General features: G+C 43.3%; 1 protein-coding gene across 8 annotated transcripts in view; it reads right to left on the reverse strand.

The window, feature by feature from the left end:
- Positions 1-20,893, reverse strand: part of TTC7B (tetratricopeptide repeat domain 7B) — a 322,836-nt gene that overhangs the window by 119,243 nt on the left and 182,700 nt on the right. For all 8 annotated transcript variants that reach the window (XM_037900827.2, XM_037900829.2, XM_037900831.2 and 5 more), the window contains 2 exons: positions 19,744-19,816; positions 11,269-11,429 (listed from right to left, as the gene is read on the reverse strand). In XM_037900827.2, the coding sequence (XP_037756755.1) occupies positions 11,269-11,429; positions 19,744-19,816 (234 nt within the window). The remainder of the gene's footprint in view (positions 1-11,268; positions 11,430-19,743; positions 19,817-20,893) is intronic.

The raw sequence follows: 20,893 nt of genomic DNA on the forward strand, positions 1-20,893 counted from the left end.
AGGTCCTGGTTGATGTGAAACTGTGATACAACCTTTGGTAGGAAAGCAGGATGAGGTCTGAGCTGAACCTTGTCCTTATAGAACACAGTGTAAGGGGGCTCTGATGTTAGGGCCTTAAGTTCAGACACCCTCCTGGCCAAGATTATCACTACCAGGAACATGACCTTGTAAAAGAGGTAGAGTATGGAGCACAATGCCAACGGTTCAAAGGGCGGTCCCATGAATCTAGAAAAGACCGAGTTGATGTCCCAAGCTGCGACAGGCTGCCAGACATGAGGGTATAGCCTGTCGAGATCTTTTAGAAACCGGCTGACTATTGGGTTAGCAAAGACAGAGCGGCCCTCCGCGCCCGGGTGGAAGGCTGAGATGGCAGTCAAGTGAACCCTTACTGATGACACTGAAAGCCCTTGCTGCTTCAGTGGAGGAGGTAGTCCAGAATAAGCGGCACTGAGGCTAGCGTCGGGAACGAATGGCGCTGTGCCGACCAGACTGAAAATCTCTTCCACTTGGCAAGGTAGGTAGCTCTCGCAGAGGGTTTCCTGATGCCAAGGAGGACTTGTCTAACCTGATCTGAATAGGAAAGCTCCACCGGGTTCAACCATGGAGCTTCCACACCACGAGGTGCAGCGACTCAAGGTTAGGATGTTGGAGGTGACCATGATCTTGTGTCAGAAGGTTTGGGAAGAGTGGCAGGGAGACTGGAGCTTCCATGGACATGTCTAGGAGTGATGTGTACCAGTGCTGGTGGGGCCAGGCTGGAGCTATCAAGATGACCTGAGCTCGTTCCCTCCGGATCTTGAGGAGTACCTTGTGAACGAGTGGTATGGACGGAAAGGCGTATAGGAAACAACCTCCCCGTGGGAGGAGGAAAGCGTCCATGCTGGTGCCCGGGCTTTTGGGAAGGAGCAGAACTGCTGGCATTTCCTGTTGCATCGCATGGCGAATAGGTCTATCTGGGGAAATCCCCACCTCTGGAAGATTGAATTCGTGACATCCGGGTGAAGGGACCACTCATGGCCGTGGAAGGACCTGCTGAGGTGGTCTGCCAGCTCGTTCTGTACCCCAGGGAGGTACGCTGCTTGTAGGTATATTGAATGTTCTACACAGAAGTCCCATAGCATGAGGGCTTCCTGGCACAGGGGAGAGGAGCATGCACCCCCTTTTTTGTTGATATAGAATATTGCCATGGTCATATGACATGGCTGTCATAACTGATACACATTGTCCCATTAAGTATGCCCGGAAAGTCTGGCATGCCAGGTGCACCGCTCTCAGCTCTGACATTGATGTGGAGAGCCAGATCCGCCTGAGACCAGAGACTCTGAGTCCTGCAGTCTCTTAGATGTGCTCCCCAGCCCAAGTCTGATGCGTCCGTCACTAACGAAAGAGACGGCTACGGACTGGCGAAGGGGACCCCCTGAGCACACCTCCTGAGGGTTGAGCCACCACAGGACAGAGTCTAGGACGGGTGAGGCAGGGTCATGATCCTGTCCAAGCTGTCCTGGGCTGGTTGATACACTGATGCTAATCATGACTGGACTGGTCGGAGCCTGAGTTTGGCATGCTGCACCACGTAGGTACAGGCAGCCATGTGTCTCAGAAGCTTCAGACAGTTTCTTGCTGTGGTGGTGGGAAACTGTCTGAAACCTCAAATGATACCGGCCAGGGTCTGGAACCTCACTTCCGGCAGGTATGCTCTGGCTTGGGTCGAGTCCAGTACTGTCCCTATAAACTCTATCCTCTGAATGGGGGACAGAGTCGATTTTGCTTCGGTTAGAAGGAGACCCAGGTTGTTGGGTTGTTGAAGGTGGCCCTGATGCATTTGACTTGAGCTTCCACTTGGGTCCTGGAGTAGCTCTTGATCAGTCAGTTGTCAAGGTACGGAAACACGTGTACCTGGTGCCTTTGCAGGAATGCAGGAACGACTGCCATGCACTTCGTGAAGACTTGAGGTGCTGCTGATCGGCCAAACAGGAGAACAGTAAATTGGTAGTGGGTATTGTTCATTACAAACCTGAGATACTTCCTGTGGGGCTGGGTGACTTTAATATGAAAGTAAGCGTCCTTCAAGTCAAGGGCGACATACCAGTCTGCTGGATTCAGTGAGGGTATGATGGAGGCCAACAAGACCATGCAGAACTTGAGTTTCTTCACAAACTTGTTGAGTTCTCGCAGGTCCAGGATGGGCCTGAGGCCATCTTTAGCTTTCGATATTACAAAATATCGGGAATAAAAGCCCTCGCCCCTGTACTCCTGAGAAACCTCCTTCACTGCCCCTAGAGATAGGAGTGACTGCACCTCCTGGAGAAGAAGTTGCTTGTGAAAAGGTTCCCTGAAGAGGGATGCGAAAGGGGGGGTGGAAGGGTGGGAGTACACAGAATTGGATGGAGTATCCCCTCTCTACCGTGTGGAGCACCCAGAGGTCCAAGGTGATATGGGACCATGCACAGTAGAAAGGGGATAGTCAGGAGGAGAAGGTAAGGTGGGGTGGGATCCAGTCTCTGGTGTGGCGCACCATCCTCAACCATGCCTTCAAAAGGCCAGTTTGGGCACTGAAGACCAAAAGGCAGGTCTTGCATGGTCTGCTGGACCTCAGAGGGGAGACCAGAAACCTGGAGCCATGAGCCCCTTCTCATGGCTACTCCTCTGGCTATAACCCTGTCTGCCCCATCAAGTGCTGCCTGCAGAGCCCCCCTGGAGATCAGTCTCCCCTTCTCGACCAAAGCTGAAAATTCGGCACAGGAGTCCGAGGGGAGCAACTCCGTGAATTTAGCCATTGCTGAGTAGGTATTATAGTAGTACCTGCTGACGATGGCCTGCTGGTTAGATATTTGGAGTTGTAGTCCCCCCGTTAAGTACACTTTTCGCCCGAATAGGTCGCGTTTTTTAGCTTCCCTATTCTTGGGGGAAGAGCCCTGACTCTCAGGAGGTCCTGCACCACCTCAAAAGCCTCTGGGGTGGATGGGAGCGGCAGGTGCTCTGAGGGGATCAGTGATTGCGATGGGCCCGGACTCGACTACCTCACTTGGGCAGGAGTCGACAGAGCCCCACTCTGAGCCTCAGCCCGACTGAGGTGCCACTGATGGCTGGTCCCTGGATCTTGCCGAGGGGGATTGGCCTCTTTCCACCTCCTCTTCTTCTGCACTAGCAATTGGGACTGGTGCCGAAGGCTGGAGTGCCCTCCCAAGAGGCTGCATGATGGTGCCGAGCCTCCTTGGCAGTCTTTTTTCGAAGCCAGATCTCTCGAAGATGGCACCGGAGCACTCCGCACCAAAAAAAAGACATACTGGGAGCAGGAACCCCGGCGCCTGGGTCTGACTGAGGTCGGAGAGCTGTCTCCAAGAGGAGGATTTTAAGCTGCTGCTCCCTCTCTAAGTGTTCTTGGTTGGAATTCCTGACAGATCTTGCAGCGGTCTTTTTGGTGACCCTCACCCAGACACTGTAAACAGGAGTGGGGGTCACTTTTAGGCATGTACTTCACACAGTCCTGGCAAGTCTTGAAGCCCGGGAATCACGGCCTCTCCTGGTGACAAATAAGGGGGGGAGAAAAATGGGGGAGGGAACCCACCGTAACTGAAATTTATAAGTGAACTAACTACGCTATACTTAACAACTAGAACTAACTTTCTACAGTGAAAACCGAAAATATTGCTAAGCTGCTTGCCGAAGCATGAGCAAGGGGAAGATCCAGCTACCGTCACTGGCGGTAAGAAGGAACTGAGGGGGTGGCAGGTCGGCAGGGCTCTTTATTGGGCCACAAAGGTGCAACACCAGAAGGCACCCAGGCCGACCCCATGGATGCTGCTTGGGGTAAAATCTTCCGGCTACCGTGCACATGCACGCACACACACCTGAATGGAATTGACATGAACAAGCACTCGAACAACTCTTCATTTCACTTAGGATAATGGACAGCCATCAAACGAATATGACTTGCAGCCATTATTGACCTGGGGAAAAATAAAAGGCTCCATATTCCACTGCTGACTCCTGAAATAGTGTAGCTCAGAAGAAGTTCCCATGGGCTAGGAAGAATTTTAGAGTTTTCAATTAAGATAATACATTTGCTTAAAATTGTATGAAATATTCTTGGAACAAAAAAGTTTTCCATCATACTTCAACAAATGTAAATGTTTAAACAGTGAGCTTAGTCTTCAGTTGCTTTCAGACCTGTTACCATATGTCTTTCCTTTTTTGATCTTACAGCTTAACATTAAAATAAGATTCTTGCATTCCTCAAATATCCCTTCTGCTGTTCCTTATGCCTGCTACTTTAAAAAGCCTGTCAGCTGTCATCTCTTGGAGTCATCACTAATTTGCAGCATATTAGCAGTTATTGTTTATTGCTTATTGTTTTAAGTGGCTTTTCATTAAATCACAATGATCTCAGGTAACATACTAGACCTATTGATTTGGTAACGTAATATCATAAGTTAAAAAAAACTAAGGTGAAAAAGAGACTACATAAATATTTAATAATGAAACATGAATCCATCCTACTAAGCATAAGGTAGATTAAATAAAAAGGTATTTAAAGATTTTATACTATAAATAGCAGAGACCATATAGAAACACGTACCTCATAAGAAGACAATAAAAGACAGGAAGTTCGGGAATTGTAAAAATTGAGATTTTAAGTAAAGGACTGTCAGCTAATCTCTCTCTCTCTCTTTGTGATTAAAATACTGTGATTTTATACATGCTTTGCACAAGATAGCGAACCTGATTTAAACAAAATCTATTCCTTTTCACAGTATTAACTAGAATTCTTAGCAACTGATAGGCAAAGGGGAAACAGTTTCTTGTAAGAACAAAACAATATGACGTTCAAAATGAAAATGTTCAAAACTCTGTGTCCTAAACAAATGGATGGAACACGGCCAATTGAAGGATAAAACAGTTATTTGCAATCAAATATCAAGGCAACATTTTCTTAACTTATTTACTCTATCCTCCTTGCAGAGGGGGACAAACGTCTTGTCTACTTAGTCATTATACCACACTCATCATCAACATCCTAGCACCTAATACGTCTGGTTCTCTCTCTCCTTACCGACACTAGCAGATTTACTTTGATATTTTAGTCACAAGCAGAGCTCAAATTCGGGTGAAAAGTTTTTTTGCAGTGTCAAAAAAATTATTTAGTATGGGATCCTGTATGTGTATGGCCTGCCAGGACAGCCACTGGAAAATTGCCTGGGGAACGTAACAGCAGCCTTGACAAAGATTTGCACAAGTAGTTTTCTATGTTCTTTCCCCTCAGTATTTTCACGAGTCTTGCATCATCAATATAGGTCTCACAAAAAAGCAGTACTGATCACAGAAACAGCTTTAAAGTAAATGTGCACGGGAGTGGGGTGGGGGTGGGAGAAAAAGGGAATACAGGTGTGTTTAAAATGTGCTTAAGGTAATTCATTTAATTTTGAAACTCTTGACACAACATAAAAGTCACCACAGGTAATCTTCTTGAACACGCACCCAAACATAAAATGTGTACCTGTTAAACAAACCTGTATTTATTCTACATCAAACAGGAAACTACTACTCAAAAACTCTCTGTTGCCATAATTTGGCAGACAAGTCCTACAGTTAGCCTCTGCAGAAATAACAACAAGAGGAGATTTTCTAGTCTGTATCTTTGCGTTTGTAGGCTGATTGAGTTTGAAGAGTAAGCAATCTAAGGCTACGTCTACACTACGCCGCTTTCAGCGACATGGCTGTGCCGCTACAGCTGTGCTGCTAAAAGTGTAGCCGCTGTTTGTTGGTAGGAGAGAGTTCTCCTGCCAACAAAAAACTTCTACCCCCAACGAGTGGCATTAGCGTTGTCAGCAGGAGAGCGCTCCTGCCGACAAAGCGCTGTTCACACCAGCGCTTGTCATCGACAAAACTTGTGTCTTTCGGGAGTGTGTTTTTTAACACCTCTAAATGACAAAAAATTTCTCTTTCCCTTACCACTGTAGACAAAGCCTAAGAGTGCTGGGATGAGATGAGGTTATATTCCCTTTGTGTAAGTTTGGATTCTGACACTTGTGAAGAACAAGGGTGGAGTAGAAGCTTTTTCTTTAGGGTATGCTGTGGTGTGCTAACAGATTCAAAATTTTAGGTAATTCTAGATGTGAAAGGTGTTACATTTCTACACCACAGAATATGGCTGTCTTCAGCAAAATACCTTGCAGCAATGTTGGTATGCCAAGCATAAAGCTTTTAAATTCGTTCTGGAAAAATGATCTAAGTAGCATGTACTGCTCAGTCGGGTGGGTTTATTCTTTCTTCATCTTATTTTTTCCTCCTTATGTTGCAAAGAATGAGATGTCAACTCTCCAAGTGGAGAAGATGCTGTGACTTGCAGGCAACACTAGAATGTGGTATTCACTCTCCCCAGTGACTTCTTTTTGCTCAGGATGGTTCTTGGGCATGAAGCAAACTCTCTATTTCTTAACAAAGGGGGGGGGGGATCACGCTGCAAAAAGTGTATATGAATGGCTATGTTTGTTCAGCAGTTTTTCTTGGCTACCTATTAGAGCAATAAGCCACGGTCCCTGTAAGCCCAAGAGCAGATTTGGGGGATATACCAATAGTATACTTCTGACAAGAGTGGTGCCAGAATGAGAATCAATCTTGGAGATGTACCAGATTTTAAAGGATTAAAATGTTGAAAATCAGCAGGCTGCATTCACTCATCAATCAGCAGTTAGGCAAAATGCAGCTCTCAGCAACAAGAGAGGAGGATGAGGAAGAACCATTTTATCAGCACGGCTTCTATTAATAGTTTACAGCTTTCCCTCTGCCCCCTGGAGTTTTATGAAGGTATCACATGCGAACTTGAAATTTAAGCCACTTGACTGGAAAAAACAAAAACAAAACAAAAGCCCCGTAAGAATGGCAGGAAAGCACACAGTGTAGCACGTAGTGGTATTCAGTTATGCACTATGGTAAATTAAATAATAAATGGCATAGTTCACATATACTATGTATTTGTTTTCTAAATTTAGTTTTTCCACAAAGAGAGGATTATCTTTAACAAGCTGTAAAGCAACTTCTCTATCCATGTTGTCAAGGCTGAATCCCCACTCTGTCACTTTGAGTACAGAAGGTGGGGGCCCGCAAGGATTTTAAAAATTAATACTTGCCACTCCAGGCTTGTATTAAACTCCCAAGGTTACAGCTTTTCTCTGACCTTGGCTTGGTAAACGCTGCCACCGCCCAAATGCCAAAAACCCCCTGGGGCCCAGGAAGGAGCACTTGGGAATTCCTCCCTGTGAGGTACCCTCAAGCCCTTTCACCCACCCCTCCAGGGAAGAGCTGAGAAAGAAAACAAAGGAAATTAGCTGCTAATACCAGCTAATCAAACAACATGCACAAACCTCTTAGGATACCAAAAATCCAATCCTGTTCTTAAAAAAGGGAAATTTTATTAAAAACAAAAAGGAAGAAAATACATCTGGAACTTAGGCTTTTGCTAGATTTTAAAAGAGCAATTCCAAAAATTAAGCACCCAAAATAGCTTTCTTGGGGGTTAGCTTAAAGGTGACAAGCAAACAAAGCATCTGGGGTTAGCACAGAGGAGTCCACAAAGCCTTAAAAAATAAACAGAAATAAACCTAACTGCGTCTTTTTAGACATTCCCTAATTTTATTTACATATCTGAGGCTTCAGATAAGTAGTTTTGAGGTATGTACTGATAATCTATAATCAAACCTGACTTAAAGCTGCTTACAGCATTGCTGCTCCATGTCCCTTCAACCCAGAGAGAACAACAGACAAAGGGAAAGTTTCTTTCCCAATTTTAATAAGTTCTACTTTCCCACTGGCTCTTTTGGTCAGGTTCCCACTTCCTTTTCTTTACTGGGGGGACTTTTAACCCTTTACAGGTAAAGCAAACAGAGAACAGCTACGAAGAGGGATTTTACAGCTAACTGGCTGACTGGGTGTCCATCAAAGGGAGCTACTCCCCGCCCCCACACACGCACTTCATTTATCACACACGCAAAAAGTTTTAAATGATACTTTGATAGGGGAGTCTCTGATATGCAGCGACAAGGAGACTCAGAAGCCCCATACTATTTAATTTACTAAGATTCAGAACAAGGTACTGATTATCCTGGCCTGCATCTCCAGAGAAAAAGTAGAAAACAATTGAAATGTACAAAGAAACCAATTAAATACTAAAGAACATAGAATGAATCAAGGAATGTTTGAACATACTGAAAATTAGCAACTTTTGAGATGATATAAAGGGATCTCTTCTCTCAGGTGGTTGGGGAGAGGGAATGAGGTTGTGTCATGTGTCAGCAGTTGCAGAAAGGGAAAATAGAATCAGTTTATATCCAAAGCACTTTTGTAAAATAAAAAAATTGTCAAATATTTTTTACATGATGTTTTACAAGTCAAATATGTAGTATAAGATCTGATCATATAATTGAGGCTTTGCTGATAAATCCCTGTAGAAAATAATATAATAATATGGAGAATTCAATACCACATTTAAATTATGGGCCAAATTGTGGCAGCCCAAGGGAGAAGAGAGAAAATAAGGGGTCTCCACTATCCCTTGAACTCCTTGCAGGGGCCAGCCATAACCTAATGGGGTATGCTGCAGAGCAGATTATCCACCCAAAAAGGGAGCAAAGAGGGCCACAGCTGTACCAGCACAGGGAGAGTAATTTCACATTCATTCTTTTTCAGAGGCTGGCAGATTTCCCACTCCAATGTCTGCACTCACTTCCTTTCCCCCCTCTCCCAAAGACTCTTCAGGAATTCTAGCCCAATAAGAATTCATCCAGTGACTCCCCTGATCTGTCCAACTATGTTTTCCATCAAGGGACCTGTACCGCATAATGCGGTCAGTGACTTAAAACCATAATCTTGTCCTAAATTAAGGATAAAAGATTTTTCCTTATTCTTTAGTGTGTTGGAATTAGTGTGGAGCTAGGTTTAGGCTCAAGATTCAGTGTAAACTATTGCTTTATCTTTTTTTTCCCCTTCAATTTGGAAAACCCACAGACATATTCTGAAACGTACTTTTATAGGAATAAAGGAATTGCCATACTGGATCATACCCGAGTCCAGTACCCTATCTCTGACAGTAGCAAGTACCAGATGCTTCAAAAGAAGATGCAAACAACCTCCTCACTCAGTAGTTAAAGACTGTCTCAAGACCTGAAGTATGAGGTTTAATATCTTTCAAAATTTTTGTTAACATTTTGTGGTTCTTGAGAAGAGAATTGGAGAAGGCACCGATATGTTTGTGTACAAATCTGAGAAATGGATAGATGATGCTGAAATTGTGAACAGAGGTGGCAAGAGATGACACAGTAGGTGACAATATTGCACAAGTAGGGTGGCATATTGCTGTGAAGGGCCTTTGGAAGTCAAGTGCACAAAGACTTGAAGTGATGCAGTTCAACAGTGGGAGTAACTGGAGAGATCAGGGAGAGGTGAGGTTGACGTGGTACCTGGTCGGAGCGATGAAGGTGATTTTACCAACTGTGCTTTTTATGGATTTAACATGGAGTGGGAGGTGACCTGGGTGTAAGGGAGGTCAGTAAACAAGATGGGAGAGGATAAGGGTTTAGATGAGTGATTTTGTTGTCTGAACTGAAAGAGGACGACTCATGCAGGGATAAGTGGCAAACTTTGGAAACAGCCTGGATGTTTAGGGTAAGAGAGGGATGAGTCAAAGATGACCCTCTAATTTATGGGGCGATGGAATAACTGGGAGGATAGCAGAATTGTCAACAGCAAATGAGAATGAAGGAGTTGGGAGGGAAGAGGAGGAGTTCAGCTTTGGCAATGTTAAGTTTAAGCGGACAGTGAGTCATTCCAGACTAGCCATCAGAGAACAAGACAGATGTGAGACTGGACAGAAGCAGATGGATAAGGAGTTGAGTAGTATATATGAGAGCCGCCAGCATAAAGATGGAAGCTGAAACCAGGAGAGGAGCAGATTACACAGAGAAGGGGCCCACCCAAAGAAACAAGTATGGGGAGTCTTACAAGCAGCAGGCACAAAGTCAAAAGCTTCAAGGGGTCAGATTTCAAAAAGGAGGGTCAAAAGCTGTGATGAGATCCATGAGGATGAAATACAGACCCTGTGATCTGGCCAGGAAAAGGTTGTTAGAAACCTTGGTGACAGCAGTTTTATGTTGTTAGGAAACAGTTTTTAATTGAGGTAAGTCTATTCTCTCCTACTGGTTTAAAACACTGATAGATTTTTTTTTTATTGCCGCAAAGTTATATATTAGTTTAAAATAGTTTATATTTTAAACTGAAAATTCTATTTCTATCATATCTGTTAAATGTGCATCTGATAAAGACTAATGTACATGAATAAATTACTTTCCTTTTAAAAAGATTTGAATTAATGTTAAATTGTCAGCAACTTAAGTTTCAGATGTTTAAAATGCTGGGGATCATAACCTGGAGTATCTGACACTGAAACTTCCTTATCAGAATAAAACATTGCTGGTCTCACTGAAGTCAGTGGGAGTTTTGCCATTGACTTCAGTAGTGCTACGATTTCACGCTGAAACTTTTGACCATATTGTGGGTTCCACTGAAATATATACTAATTTTATACTGAATTTAAATGTATCTTTACAGAATTATGAAATGCAACTATATTTAAGGTACATCATCCAACAACAAAGGAAACTGTGGTGCCTGTGTGTGTCCCAAGCAAAACACAAGTATTCACAACAAAAAATGAATGGTTTTTAATATGATAAAGAACCTTCCACAAAATTTGTGCTTCTTCCACTTCAGTTGTTTAACTATGCACCTGTTGATTCCTGATGACTGGCCATTAAACACAGACAAAGTAGCACAGCAACAGTTATACAATAAACACATTAGTGGATTTTTATCCTTAGAGGACGACATTATGAAACTACATTTTTGTGTGTGTTAAAGTATCATATAAGCTTTTTTAGGTTGCTACACAAAAATATACAACCCAGGAGAATATTGTAAAACATGGTAAGTGGGAAATTTTGAAAACAAATAACCAGTATATGGAATAATACAAAAAAGGCAGTTGTTTGAAACCATTTTCCAACATTTAAAAAAGCCTAAAATGCTAAGAAACAGCTTGGTATTAGAAAATAATTACAATGCACTGGAGAAAAAATAAAGTTAAAATAAAAAAGATTGCAATCTTCAGACATAACCTCTCATACCATTAGTGAGATAGGGAGCCTACTACTGTACAACAAAATTCAGGAGCTGGGCAATAGGGTATATGGAAATAGACGCACTGAAAGTACTCACATAAAGTTCTCTGGATATTCACTCAAGGCCATGTCAATTATATTCAAAGCATCATGATAATGTTTCTGGGCTGACAGCAAGAGTGCAAGGAGATGCAAAGAGTTGGCATCATCTCCTTGAAGTTGAAGAGCCTGACGAACATAACCCAAAGCTTCTGGTATCTGAGTAAAAAAAATGCTGAGAAGAGTTATTATGAGAAATACCACTTGCTATAATTTCACTGCATGTATGTAAACATTCAAAGTCGTAGGAATTATGCAAAGCTGTATAGGCTCCCATAAAATACTAACCAGAAACATACAAGCAGACTTGACATTTTACAGTGAACATTAAAAGCTCCAAAGTAATAAATCAACCTCTGAAATGAGATAGGTTTCAGAGTAGCAGCTGCGTATATACATCTACACATGTATATACATCTACACATCTCATTACATTTACTATACATTGCATTACAAATTTTAGGATTACCAAATATTTGGTAGGAACCAATTCTTGTACAGCATGCTCTGTCTAAGCACTGGCCACATTCAACCTACTCTTTACCTCACCTTTACATTTTCAGCATATCTTGTCCATTGTTATCTTGTTCTTTGCAAATGGTTCCCTAGATGTTCCCACCCCTTACCTTAGCTAGTTCAGACATTCTGTCTCTCAGTTGACTGAGCCATTTTCCTAATTTAGTTACACAAACTGTTTTCAGCCTGCTCATTTATTTACTTCCCTAATCCTGTCTTCCAAGAAATGAGGCCTCTGCCATGTTTAATTACTCATGTCAAACCAGACCGACATTCCACCTTTCAGTTTTTTAAAATATTTTTTCAATATTTTTAAACATTTGTTGTATTTCCATTACATTTTGGGGTTTTTTTTGTGCTTTTTGAAGTTTATTACCCAGCAACACATTCTCAGGACAACAGTAGTTGTAATCATTTGAACTACCATTAATATCAGGCTCCAAGTACAACCCAGGGGGTGCAAGCTCACCTCCTCTGGTACAGCCCACCAATGTATTTCTGCTGCCTGTACAGTATTGTCCCTAATCTTTTGTTCCATGGCTATTTAGTAACATGTTCTTTTCCAATTCCGATATAGTGGTTTTTACCATGGGAGTGTCCCCAGCCATCCTGTGAAAGGGGAGGTATGAAGAACAGCTGAGGTGCAGGAGTCTGGAAACCCTATTGGGAGTTCACTGGATGAGCTTTCTCAGCAGGTGGAAACCCCTGCAGAGCTTTCCATTTTTTTACTTCATCCTCCACTTGCTGCTTCTCTTTTTCAAGCTGCCAAAATGGCACCCATAGTTTTCCATGTTCTGATCTCCTTGTCCCTCACCCAGAATCCCTTGCCCTTGGGGCCAGATTCCACTTGGAAAAATTCATTTCAGCTACTGACACTGCTGATTTATTTAACCCCAGCCAGCACTCGGTTCTGGCTAAGAAACTGGCCAAATTATTGGGATCAGGGTTGAATTGCAAGATATTCCTTGCATTCTGGGGAAGTACCATTCATGCCATTTCAATACTCGCTTGTTCTCCTCTTGCTAGTATATTACACACATTATGCTCTCACAGATTCCACCTCCAAAGGAGGTGATCTGTTAGCTCACGATTTGTTAGTTCCTCCTCCAGGAGGAGCTTGACATCAAATGCTTCCGCTTGAGCTAATCTTAAGTTATACAGCACTCATGCCAACTGTGCCCCTAAATTTGAGCCGTCAACACTATGACCTATAACCTGCAACCACAAACGCCCCAAAGACCTCTGCCATAACCTATCCCAAACCTGCTTAATTAAGTGGTTAATCTTTTTCAAGGCTCTTCTTTTCGTAAACCTATGAGTGAACCCATTCCACTTGTTCCATGGAGTGGGTCCCCAATCCATAACAAGGGATTCCAACTCCTGGATGAAGAGGTTACAAGTTTCAGTAACAATCCTTCCACTGTCGTTCCCTTCCCTTTCTACCTGAACTATAGTTGGAGCAGGTGGTCGGGGGCATGCCCAAATCCTCTGGATATATTATTCAACTCAGACTGCAAGTATCTTGTTTTAGCAGTGTCAAAAGCAGGGGAGCAGTAGCAACTTGCACAGGCCCCGGAGCACAGATACATCCCATAGCTACACTGAAAATGGAGGGAAACGCTTCTGGGTCCTGCCTCGCATTATGCTGGTTGTGACAGAGACCACCTTGGGACTGCCACCTGATGTGCTGAGTTCTGCTGTGTAAAATCCCCTCAACAAGATGGAGTTTGCAGTCACCTGGGCAAGTCACACATCTATGAACGATTCAACTTTTTGCAGGCTGACGCCATTGTTTACATGTTAGTTTGAACGTTCCCAAGAAAGCACAGATGTGGATTGTCACCTCCCAAAGTCCATTGTCAGTTAAGTGTTTCTTGGATTGGGCACTTACTGAGAATAGTCCTTTCTCAAGAAGCTGACCGAATGCTTCACTGAGGCTACTTATGCTTATGCTCAAATAAATTGGTTAGTCTCTAAGGTGCCACAAGTACTCCTTTTCTTTTTGCGAATACAGACTAACACGGCTGTTACTCTGAAACCTGAGGCTACTTAGAATCAAACAAGTACATAGCCAATATTGATAACTTTGAATACAAAAATGATACACACATACAGACAGCATAGTCATAACCAGCAAGCTACAACCTTCCCATAGACACCCCACTTGGTCTCCTCTGTACAAGAACTGGCGCAACAATAGGACCCTGGTTGCAACAATGATCTATACGATCACAGTTTATGTCAATAACAACACACCCTCCTCCTGAATTTACTGCCAGAGTCTTGGACACTGTCCATGGCGGAGGCAGTACATGTAAAATCCTTCTGTCTTCGGTCATACACCCTCCCAGTACCTTTAAGCCCTATGATGTCATTCATGGGTGTCCTCGCAAAGTTCTGGGTTCCTGGTCCCTGAAAACATACTGGGGTGCAGTACTGCTAACAGTATGCAGATAGCAACATCGGTTAAAGTGTAGGAGTCCTGGCATTTAGCCACTAATGCCGTGAGGTGGTGTGCATCAGTTTCCCCTGCCACACAGCAGCGTAGGCCTGTTATGCTTTTGCTGCTGTGCCAAGCTTCCAGCCTGTTTACAGGTATATGCTGAAAAACAACATGCTTGTGGGACTGTCTGGTCATCATCCCTACCACGTACAAAAGTTTTTTCCACAAATCAGGTATGTCACACATCTTTAAAGGGTTTACCATTAGTATTAACTCCTTTGTTTTGACCCATAGATGAAGTAGCAAAAGACACAAGATTAACAGCAAATCTATGGTGGACAGGCTTTGTTCACTCAGTTTAGCTTGTTTAGAGTCTATTGCATTTCCCAATGCCTATGTGTACCATGGTAGGTGCTCTAATACAGATTATTCTGCCTCTTTGGAGAGGGCTTTCAATTCAGGCATGTGTCTGAGGCTTTGGCAGGGAAAGGGTGCACTACAATCATGCCTGCCTGTGGCTCCTCCCTCTGGAATTTCTTGGGTTGGACCCCACTCCCTTGTGAAGCTTCCCAAATGCAAAGTGTTTCTCCCCCCAGCCTTGAAGAGACCGTGTTATCTTTTACAAGGGTAACAGGAATAACATTTTTTAACGGAGTGCTTTGGATCAGTAAGATTCCCTCGGTTACCTCACTCTCTGCTCCCAACAGGTCAGCTGGGTGGACTCTCCCTCCAGGAGATCTGAACCCCATACTTCCCTTTAAACCTGATCCACAGGAGAGGGGTCTGGCATTTTAGACACAGATTTTTTCACCCTCCTCCTAGGAAAAAGTCTCCCTACGACAGGTGAGCAGACCCTCTGGTCTCCCCTCATCTTCCGTCTGGACTTCCCTCTCTGGGCTCCCCTCTGGGTCAGACACTCCTGTGTCCCCCAAAAGGGAAGGTGACACCGGTCCAGCTGTGGGATCACAGCTACCAGCTATGACAGACCCTTCATAAGCAAAATTCCCCCCCACCACACACTTTCCCTCAGGTTGGGCTTGCATCCAGCTACAGAGTTCTTGGGTCCGTTCCCACCGCAGCAGTCATCAGGACCCCAACTTCCATCTCCCGGGTACATGTCTCGGTGCACCCCAGGTCAGGACCTGTCCCCTGCTGACTTGCAACTTCCTGGCAATCAGCAGCTGGGATGGCCTCCTTTTTACAAGGTTGGACATTCCCCTCCCTCAGGGAGATGATCACAGGACAGGAGCTGGCTCTATCCAGCCCCTCCCACAGGGACTTGCCTTTAGCCCCAGGGCTACAGGAACTGCTTTCTACTGCCCCTTCCCCCAAAGTTGCATTTTCCACTGTTACAGAGGAAGTAAAGAGACACTCTCTTATTTCCCCAGCAGAACATGTGGCTTCACCCTCCCCTCTGCAGCTTTCAGTGCAAGATTCCTTCTTGCTGCTAACTAACCCTGGGACAGATTCTGCCACATCAAAGAAATAATTCCCCAGTAGAAACGGTGCAGAATTGTGTGCCACTGTTGCAACAGTCAGCTCATCCTGCAAATCACCATTTTCCACGTGTACCTTAGCTAAAGGTGCAAGAACTTTGTAACCTCCCACCAGTCCTAATTCTGCCATTTTCCTTGGCAACAAATCCTTCTCATGGATCAGGTCCCTCCTGATCACAGAAATTTCTGCACCCGTGTCCCTCCATCCTTGGACTACTTTGACATTAAGTTTAACAGCATGCATATGCTCACTGTTTGGTTGTGTAGAAGGAACCTTTACAAATCCTGTGTGGAAAGAGGCATTAGCCTGGGATACCCCTGTGCCCTGAGAAACAGCAGTTTCATGTGTTACTTGCTGCCTGTTCCAACTCAGCCAAGGACATTTATTCCTCAGGTGCTCAGTGGACTTACGACAGCACCTCTTGGGCTCCTCTGCTTGTACAGGAGATTTGGGATGAGTAACAGGGGAATGGGGAGGTGAACGCCCACCCTCCTTTTTCCCAGGGGTAAAAAGGTGATTCTGCTTTCCACCAACCCTGTACCCCTCTGCCAGTGGTTTATGTTTAATTGCAGCTTGTAACTGCTTAAAAGAGTCTGCAAACTCAGCCAATCCACCCACTGCATCCACCTTTTTGTCCCACAAATACTGTTTTACATCATCACTGCATATATTCAGGAATTGTTCCTTAGTAACTAATCACACATTCCTTCAAAGCTTGTAATGCCTTTTCCCCTCACCCACTTATCTAACAAATCTCTCATTTCATTTACATAAGCCACATTACTCAATCCAGATCCCCTCTTAAGACTCCTGAATTTAACCCTGTAGGTTTCAGGTGTTATCTGAAACTGTTTCAAAACCAGTTCCTTAAATTACCATAGTTTGAAGCATCATCAATAGGCATCTTGTTGAATATGTCCAGAGCTCTTCCAGTCAATTTTGCCATTAACATAGTCATTTTTTGATCATCAGGAATTGCATGGAGGGTACACAGTCTCTCAGGTGATGAAATATTTGGCAGTACCACTGGATTCATCATACTGCGGACAGTCACTCCCATTTGTAGATTTTTGGGGACGTGGAGCCAGCTGCTGAAGGGTTTTGTCTCTTCCACTCCATAACAGTCAGTTCATGCTTCTGGGCCTCAATCTGGGCCTGTATTTCTCTGTCTTTTAACTCCAGGGCTAGCATCTGGGTTTCCATGGCTCTTTTGTGAGCAGCTTCCTCCTTGACTGTCTCTGCTTCTCTGAGCCTCAATTGAAACTCATGGTCCTTTGCCTTCTCTTCTGCTTCCAGTCTGGCCAGCTCTAGTTTTGTAGCTGCCTCACTGGTAGTCATTTTCCTGCTTTCTTGTGCCTATTTCCCTCACCCAAAATAAACAAACAGAAAACAACAAACTAGTAACCACTTTGTCTGTTCTCCAGTCACCACAACGAAAACTCACTTAAAATCACTACAGTGTTTCAAAGCAATCAGCTGTGCACAGATCCTGCCAACTATGCCACTGTGATGGGTTGGGTCACAGACACCCCCTTGGGACTGCCACCTGATGTGCTGAGACTACCTCTGAGCCCGTTTTCCGCGGCAGCTTGGGACTTCAGTACCCTGTCTTGTTGAGCCAGACATGCTAGCCTGCTGCAAACACAGACCCAGGTCTGAACCATGTCCCCCAAAAGCTGCAGGCTTAACTGAAAACAGCTTAAGAAGTGCTCCTCTCTCCAACACCCAGATACCCAGTTCCCAATGGGGTCCAAACCCCAAAGAAATCCGTTTTACTCTGTATAAAGCTTATACAGGGTAAACTCATAAATTGTTCGCCCTCTATAACACTGATAGAGAGATATGCACAGCTGTTTGCTCCCCTAGGAATTAATTACCTGCTCTGGGTCAATTAATAAGCAAAAAGTGATTTCATTAAGCATAAAAAGTAGGATTTAAGTGGTTCCAAGTAATAACAGACAGAACGAAGTAAATTACCAAGCAAAATAAAACAAAACCACGCAAGCCTAAGCCTAGTACAGTAGGAAACTAAATGCAGGAAAATCTCACCCTCAGAGATGTTCCAAGAAGCTTCTTTGACAGACAAGACTCCTTCCCCAGTCTGGGTTCAGCAATCACTCACACCCCCGTAGTTACTGTCCTTTGTTCCAGTTTCTTTCAGGCATCTCTTTGGGGTGGAGAGGCTATCTTTTGAGCCAGCTGAAGACAAAATGGAGGGGTTTCCAGGGCCTTATATAGTCTCTCTCTCTTGTGGGTGGAAATCCCTTTGTTCTGCTGTGTAAAATCCCCTCAACAAGATGGAGTTTGCAGTCACCTGGGCAAGTCATACGTCTATGAACGATTCAGCTTTTTGCAGGCTGACGCCATTGTTTACACGTTAGTTTGAACATTCCCAGGAAAGTTCAGATGTGGATTGTCATCTCCCAAAGTCCATTGTCAGTTAAGTGTTTCTTGGATTGGGCACTTACTGAGAATAGTCCTTTCTCAAGTAGCTGACCGAATGCTTCACTGAGGCTACTTAGAATCAAACAAGTACATAGCCAATATTGATAACTTTGAATACAAAAATGATACACACATACAGACAGCATAATCATAACCAGCAAACTACAACCTTCCCATAGACACTCCACTTGGCCTCCTCTGTACAAGAACTGGTGCAACAATAGGATCCTGGTTGCAACAATGATCTATATGGTCACAGTTTATGTCAATAATGTCACACTGGTATCTGCACAACTCGTCCTGTAAGTTTGCTACTTGTTCTACAAGCTAGTTGTGTTCCTCCCTTATTTCCTCATAGCTTTTATTTTTCTCCAAAAACGCCTCATCGGATTGCATTGCATATACCTTGTATATCTTCTTTTCTTCTCCAGCCTATTTTTTCATTTCCTAATTTGTGGATCTGGATCTTTAGGTCCTTTAACTTCCCGATCCAAGCCTCCAATGTCCAACAATAAGCCCTTAAACAACATAGTTTTTTGCTTTTCTTTTTTCCATATTTTATCCAGCACTATTTGTAGGAGTTCCTTTTCCATCTGATTCTAGTCTCTCCCTACTACATTTCTGGGGAGTAAGAGCCAGTATACAATAACCTGCTACAGAAACCTGTGATATCATAAGACAGTCCATTCTTCTCTAATGTATATGCTTCAATATTTTTGCTGTTTATTAGAAATGAAAAGTAGTCAACTGGAGTATGTAAACTACTCTGCTCAAATCTAGCTCCTAAAATAAACTTGACACAGGAAAAAGCCTATAATGACATATACAAAGCAGCTATATATTACCCAAATTAATGCAACGAAAAATACAATCCTAGCTCCTTTAAATGTAACAGCTGTACAAGGACAAAATTCAGGTTGTATTTTAAGAACACAACTTAGCTCCCACCTCTTTCTGTAGCTTTATAAGATTTTTCTTTTCTTTTTAAACAAGATATTCGTAGTACTGTTTAAAACAAGCAAACCATCCACAAGTATTCAGAGAACATGCACTTTTACATGGCCATGAGGTACAACAATTTGATTCCTAGTCCCCTACTTCTGACCCTCAGGGCTGGGTATGCTGTGGCAGAATACTGGATTAAAGGGCAACACGGATAGACTCTAAGGGAAATGCTCCCTGTATTGATGTTAGCCACAGTGCAGCGCCTGTAGGGAAAGAGCAGAAACCATCTATTCATTAAATGAGGAAGTGGAAGTAAGCATGTCTAGCTTCAGAATTCAATACTCCGAGGACAGATATAAATCATATAACAGATGATCAGGATTTATAACAAGTGCACACAGAAAGAGTAATTGAATCCTTAGGATAATAAAATATTCCATTGTTAAAAATGGCTGATGCTCCTTAATGGTATATTATACATTGGTGAACACAGCTTGCACCAGGCTATGAAAACACAAGAATTCTTTTGTTTGCTGTTTACCATTGCTGTGTCCATTTACACAGGTCAGAATTTCTATCTTCATATCACAATGTGGAGTTTTAATATATTTGTCAAGTAGAACTAACCTGTCTAGATATGGCAAGCTGCAGTGCCAGGTAAAATGCTGCGAGATGATCTGTTGGAGACAAACTGTGGGCCCTGAAAAAAATTTAAATACAGTTAGTCTATTAAGACATGTTAACTACTACACATTCAGATCTCTTTTTGACTTGCCATTGATTCGTATTTTGACATAGGAGGATGTGCCAGTCTTCTGTCCCTCCCACACTGGATTGGTTATATAATCATTGCTCATAGCAACCCTGGGTTAAACAGAAACACCTTTTGGTTTTGCATAAAGTCCTTTTAGTGCAAGCAAACTATGTACCTTCAGTGTAATCTTAGAAGTGGATGAAGTGAAAAGTAAGAATTCTCATTGATGAAGTCTAATCCCAGGTCCATACCAGAGACACCTATGGAAGAGTTATTTGCACTAAGAACTCAATTTCTCACAATTAACTATGGGGATCTTATTTTACATTAAAAATTTGATGCACTTTAAAGTCACAATGAGCAGAAAGATTCCAGCTGCATGACAGGCGCCCGAGCCATCCCACTGATGCAGGGCAGAATGCTGCTGAAGGCCAGACCTCAAGGAAAGGGAATGTACAGTGGAGTGAATCTTACGGTTGCACACCCTCCAGTGAGTGTTGCAGAATCCAAAAGTCTGATCACACTCTCAACAACCCAGTATTCTATACCTCCCTGGGGACCAGGCAGATGAGCCAGCCATGTCCCACTCCAGGCACTCAAGAAAAACGTAGGAGGGTACCCTGCTTCACTGCTGTGCAGGGACTTTCCAGTCATCCCTTTCCCTCCATAGCACAGGGCAGGATAAGACCAGCTTCAAAAAGACCCCATGTTTAAAAGGAGAGAAGAAATAGAAAACAATATTTCTTTTAAAAACAAACATTACTGCAGCACACAAAAAAGAAAGTAGGGGACCAATACCACCAGCACTTTAGGATTAGAGACATAGTTAATGAAAAAATCACTCTTCTGTCTGAAACATTTTTACCTATATTTATCATAAGTAACACCACAGGTTACTACAACAAAGAAATTGGAGGAAAAACATACTTCTCTCCATTTTTTCAAGTTGTTTACTTTGTGCATTTGACAGAATTTTGTGTATAGACCATTTTGCTCCTTCTCTTGTAGAGTCAGTTTCCACTG

This window comes from Chelonia mydas, chromosome 6, assembly GCF_015237465.2.
Source record: "Chelonia mydas isolate rCheMyd1 chromosome 6, rCheMyd1.pri.v2, whole genome shotgun sequence".
Lineage (NCBI taxonomy): Eukaryota > Metazoa > Chordata > Testudines > Cheloniidae > Chelonia > Chelonia mydas.